The sequence below is a fragment of the Suncus etruscus genome, chromosome 8 (assembly GCF_024139225.1).
Source record: "Suncus etruscus isolate mSunEtr1 chromosome 8, mSunEtr1.pri.cur, whole genome shotgun sequence".
NCBI lineage: Eukaryota > Metazoa > Chordata > Mammalia > Eulipotyphla > Soricidae > Suncus > Suncus etruscus.
In genome coordinates this window covers 34,326,812-34,332,698 of record NC_064855.1, presented here as the reverse complement: position 1 = coordinate 34,332,698, position 5,887 = coordinate 34,326,812, and the positions used below count along the sequence as shown (strand labels likewise).

General features: G+C 37.6%; 1 protein-coding gene across 1 annotated transcript; it reads left to right on the top strand.

The window, feature by feature from the left end:
* The first annotated feature begins 617 nt into the window (after positions 1-617).
* On the top strand, positions 618-1,606 carry LOC126015695 (RWD domain-containing protein 1-like). Its single transcript, XM_049778313.1, is given in 1 exon segment — positions 618-1,606. A coding segment is annotated over 1 exon segment (735 nt). The 5' UTR covers positions 618-698; the 3' UTR covers positions 1,434-1,606.
* Positions 1,607-5,887: the final 4,281 nt, after the last annotated feature.

The window sequence follows — 5,887 nt, the reverse complement described above, 5'->3', positions numbered from 1 at the left end:
GTGGCGCTAGAGGTAAGATGTCTGCCTTGCAAGCGCTAGCCAAGGAAAGACTGTGGTTCGATCCCCCGGAGTCCCATATGGTCCCCCCAAGCCAGGGGCAATTTCTGAGCATTTAGCCAGGAGTAACCCCTGAGCATCAAACAAGTGTGACCAAAAAAAAAAAAAAAGAAAGAAAAGAAAAGAAATGATACAATCATAGATTTTGCAGCAATGGGGATGGATCTACAAAATATTATGTTAAATGAAGTAATTCAGAAAGAAGATGAAAGATAAACACAGAATTATAGCACTATTCTGAAGTACTTAGAATATACACCATACATATATGTAATACTCCATGAACAAATACAGCAGTTTAATAGGGTAGAAACTCCAAACACTGTAGTTGTCAACATTTACTGGGGAGTAGTGTCCAAAACAAGGGTAAGAAGAACAACACAAAGCCTCGACTATACATTATACCATAAAAAAAAAAATTAAAAAAAAATTAAAAAAAAGCAACAACAGAAACAAAAGCGTAGAGATAACAGGTATGTAATCAGCCTTTTACTACAAAGGCCTATAATAATGTCTTAGGGATCTTACACAGGATCACAAGTAATGAATATGATGGGCGGCCGCCACCACTGCCTGCTTTCCCAGCGCGGCCGCGCCGACTGCGTGCCTGGCTTGCTCCATGGGCAGCAGCGAGGGGCAGGATGACAGATTACGCCGAGGAGCAGCGCAACGAGCTAGAGGCTCTGGAGTCCATCTACCCCGACTCCTTCACAGTATTATCAGAACATCCACCCAGCTTTACCATTACTGTGGCATCTGAAGCTGGAGAAAATGATGAAACTGTTCAGACTACCCTCAAATTTACATATAGTGAAAAATATCCAGATGAAGCCCCCCTTTATGAAATATTCTCCCAGGAAAATCTGGAAGATAATGATGTCTCAGGCATTTTAAAATTATTAGCATTGCAGGCAGAAGAAAATCTTGGTATGGTAATGATCTTTACCTTAGTGACAGCTGTGCAAGAAAAGTTAAATGAAATAGTAGATCAGACAAAAACTAGAAGAGAAGAAGAAAAGAAACAAAAAGAAAAAGAAGCAGAAGAAGCTGAAAAGCAACTTTTTCACGGCACTCCAGTTACAATTGAGAATTTCTTAAGTTGCAAGGCCAAATTTGATGCAGAACTCTTAGAAATTAAAAAGAAATGAATGAAAGAAGAAGAACAAGCAGGAAAAAATAAATTAAGTGGAAAACAGCTATTTGAAACAGATCATAATCTTGACACATCTGATATCCAGTTCTTGGAGGATGCTGGAAACAGTGTGAAGGTAGATGAGTCTTTGTTCCAGGAAATGGATAACTTGGAGTTGGAAGATGATGATGATGATGACCCAGACTACAATTCAGCTGATCCAGAGAGTGATTCGACTGACTAATAGATTCTCCCTGTCTGTATAACCAGGCCTGACTGCCACAGCATCTGTGGCTATCCTTAGAAGGGGTTGATTTTTTTCTTTTTTTCTAAGAAAAAATAATTTTCAGGAGAATATTCTTCTGAGAGCTTTCATCATTGAACTTAATAAACTGACATAAAATTTCAAATATAAAATGTTTCATTCCTTTAATTGTTAGGAAGACACTCATGTTTATAATTATCTAATGTTGGAGAGAGATCTTGCCAATCCACTAAGACTTGAAGATAGGCAACTTTGTGCACAGGTATGAATTTATGTTTGAGTGTCTTGGAAATTCTCTGCTGGAGACAATGCTAGCTTTTGAATTCTAAGAGTTGCCATTCAGAATATTAGCATAAGATGGATAGAACACTAATATTTAAGAATTTTCGCCTTTTGGGCATGCATAATTAAAAGCTTATTATGGCTAAAAATAAAATTATATGAATTAGATTCCTCTGTAGGGTTGACATGTGTATACTTGTAGGTCTTTCTCAATGTAGTTAATGATCACTGAGCCTCAATCTTAATTTTAAAACAGTAAACATTTATATTAGTGACACAGGTGATTCTAATGCATATTTATGTTAAGAATCATTCTTTAAGAGTTGTAAAATATGTACTGTTATTTTCTCCTGCCTTTTTTTCCTCTTTCTTTCTTTTTCTGCCACACTTTGTAGTACAATCCCTGACTCTACCCTGGGAGACCATGTAGTATTAGGGATGGAACCTGTAATTTCACATGAAAATTATTTTCCAACCCTTTCAGCTATCTCCCTGATTTTACTTTTCTAACTCATAGTCTGAAGAGTCTGAATTTCTTGGATTTCTATACACTACGAGAAAGCCATACATAACCCATTTTCATGAACATGAGACTGTGTAGTAATTTTAAATAGTTGACTTAGGAGAGAGCCAGTTAAAGCTAAGCTTCATGCAGGTTAATAAGTCACTGTACTTTTAGAGGAGTGAATCTGAACTCCAATAGGAAATCACTTGTGTCATTAGAAATAGCTGTCTCCATGCAAAAATACATATTCAGAAGTACAGCAGTATCTTTTCCATGCTTTTTCTTGGAGTCAGATTTTCTGATTAAGACCAAATTTTCATGTACTTTCAGACCTATGCAGAGAGAAGTCTGAAATTTTATTTTAAATGGGAATTTGTTTTTCCTAAGGAGAGCCTTTTTGAAGTTAATTAGCAAGTACATAAGAACCTCAAAAAGTAGTTCAATTAGAGCTAAGTAAAACTATTATACTGAAGTAAGTGAAGACTTGACCTGAATACCAAGAATTATTCCACTTTCCCCTCATATGTGGTCTTTTTTTTTTTTCATTTTAAAAATGTGTTTTCTAAGTTGATTGAATTAAATTTGATCTGTTTATCTTAAAAAATAAAAAAGAATATGATGGGCATCCAGTTACTCCTGCAGAAGCATTTCATAACAATGTGTTTTAATGCCTTAATCTTACTATATTTAAAATAGCCTCTCAGCTTTTCTGTCCACAGGGGTTCTTGGATACAAAGGGTAGTCAACCTAATTTGACATCTTGGTCCTCAGTCATACTAGATACCATATTCAGTTTGCATTATGAAAATGTTTTGACAAAGCACTTCAATATACCCTTTTTCTCTGGTTTATGGCCTCTATTAGGACCTGAAGCATGTGACCAGCCAGACCACTGAAGCAGTCAACCGTGGTCCACAGACTTATATTATAGGACCTACTCATCAAACACGTTTAGGCAAATTAACATTTCTTATCTCTTTTCTTCTCTCTTCTAACTATTCCTTCCTTTCTCCCTTTTCTTCTTCTACCTTTTCTTCCTCATTATCATCAATTCAATCTATGTCAAATAAAACCCACATTGTTACTTTCTCTTTAGGAAAAGAAATTCGATACAAAAGATGCAGCAGAAAATATTACATAGGGTAACCACCTATATAGATAGACCTCATTAACACATTGTTTAGTACTTGAGATTCGAAACCTATGTGTATCCTAAATTGCTCCAGTCATTACCTAATCCTGAAACCCTCATTTAGGAAGGCCCAACTCCATCACTGACAAAATCCCTATAAATTGAGAAAACCTCCCAACTTTGACATACAGGCCCAATCTCTCTTAGTTGATTTATTAGTTTTTTACCATACTTTTACTATATTTGCCTACTTTTCTGTCCTCCTCTTATTTCTTGCTCTCGCCTCCTCTTTTTCTTAAGCTATACCTAAGCTAATTATTGTATGATTCTATGTGGGCATGAGTACATAGAGAGAGGACTCCTCCATGAGAGCCAAACCTAAATTGTAAACAACCTATGCCTATAGTGTATATAGCCCCTCCTATATACTATCCCCACTTTCCCTTCAGAAATCCTACTATCCCTTTACCTCCCAATCCCAATCTTATATCCCACCTTATAAAGCTCTTTACCCTCAGTTCTTAACCCATTAGGTATCAAGAGAGACCTCCTACCCCAATAAGCTATCACCCAGCATCTAAGCTAAGGGACACCCACTCAGACACACACCTCGTCCCCTGCAAGAAACTACAACCAACACCCCTATTGACTTATGCTGTGTGGCCCTCCTTATCACCTCTCCTTAACGTGGACTGTGGCTTGATAGTGGACTTAGTGCCAAAAGGATTCCCCATTGCAAGAACTCTACCCAAGACCTTCCTGCCACAAATCTTTTGTCAAACTCAAGGAGGCCAGGGGGTGTGATGAAAAGACACCCAGGTGCCCTGGAGCCCACACTACACAAGGAAATCTCAAAAAACAATGGGGAAGCCTATAATTTCATCATAAGTATAAGACCTATATAACACTACCTCTTAACCTGTCTTTTGCAAATGTAAAGTATCACTTTACACTCCTGCATCATGGTGTTCCTTTAATTACTTTTTTATTTAAATTTTTAAAAAATTGCTAAAGCAATCATTGGAAAAATAATATGGGAGGAATAACTTTCCCCAACTTTAAACTGTACTACAAAGCAATAGTTATCAAAACAGCATGGTATTGGAATAAGGACAGGCCCTCAGATCAGTGGAATAGGCTTGAATACTCAGAAAATGTTCCCCAGACATACAGTCACCTAATTTTTGATAAAGGAGCAGGAAATCCTAAATGGAGCAAGTGGTGTTGGCACAACTGGCTAGCCACTTACAAAAAATTGAACTTAGACCCCCAGCTAACATCACGTACGAAGGTAAAATCCAAATGGATTAAAGACCTCGATATCAGACTCAAAACCATAAGATATATAGAACAACACATAGGCAAAACACTCCAGGGCATTGAGACTACAGGCATATTCAAGGAGGAAACTGCACTATCCAAGCAAGTGAAAGCAGAGATTAACAGATGGGAATATATTAAGCTGAAAAGCTTCTGCACCTCAAAGGAAATAGCGTCCAGGATACAAGAGCCACCTACTGAGTGGGAGAAACTATTCACCCAATACCCATCAGATAAGGGGCTAATCTCCAAAATATACAAGGCACTGACAGAACTTTACAAGAAAAAACATCTAATCTCATCAAAAAATGGGGAGAAAAAATGAACAGACACTTTGACAAAGAAGAAATACAAATGGCCAAAAGACACATAAAAAATGCTCCACATCACTAATCATCAGGGAGATGCAAATCAAAACGATGAGATACCATCTCACACCACAGAGAATGGCACACATCACAAAGAATGAGAATAAACAGTGTTGGCTGGGATGTGGAGAGAAAGGAACTCTTATCCACTGCTGGTGGGAATGCCGTCTAGTTCAACCTTTATGGAAAGCAATATGGAGATTTCTCCAAAAACTGGAAATCGAGCTCCCATATGATCCAGCTATACCACTCCTAGGAATATACCCTAGGAACACAAAAATACAATACAAAGATCCCTTCCTTACACCTATATTCATTGCAGCACTATTTACCATAGCAAGACTCTGGAAACAACCAAAAAATGCCCTTCAACAGACGAATGGCTAAAGAAACTGTGGTACATATACACAATGAAATAATATACAGCTGTCAGGAGAGATGAAGTCATGAAATTTTCCTATACATGGATGTACACGGAATCTATTATGCTGAGTGAAATAAGTCAGAGAGAGAGAGAAAAACGCAGAATGGTCTCACTCATCTATGGGTTTTAAGAAAACTGAAAGACATTCTTGCAATAATAATTTTCAGACACAAAAGAGAAAAGAGCTGGAAGTTCCAGCTCACCTCAGGAAGCTCTCCACAAAGAGTGATGAGTTTAGTTAGAGAAATAACTACATTTTGAACTGTCCTAATAATGAGAATGTATGAGGGAAATGGAAAGCCTGTCTAGAGTACAGGCAGGGGTCGGGTGGGGAGGAGGGAGATATGGGACATTGGTGATGGGAATGTTGCACTAGTGATGGATGGTGTTCTTTACATGACT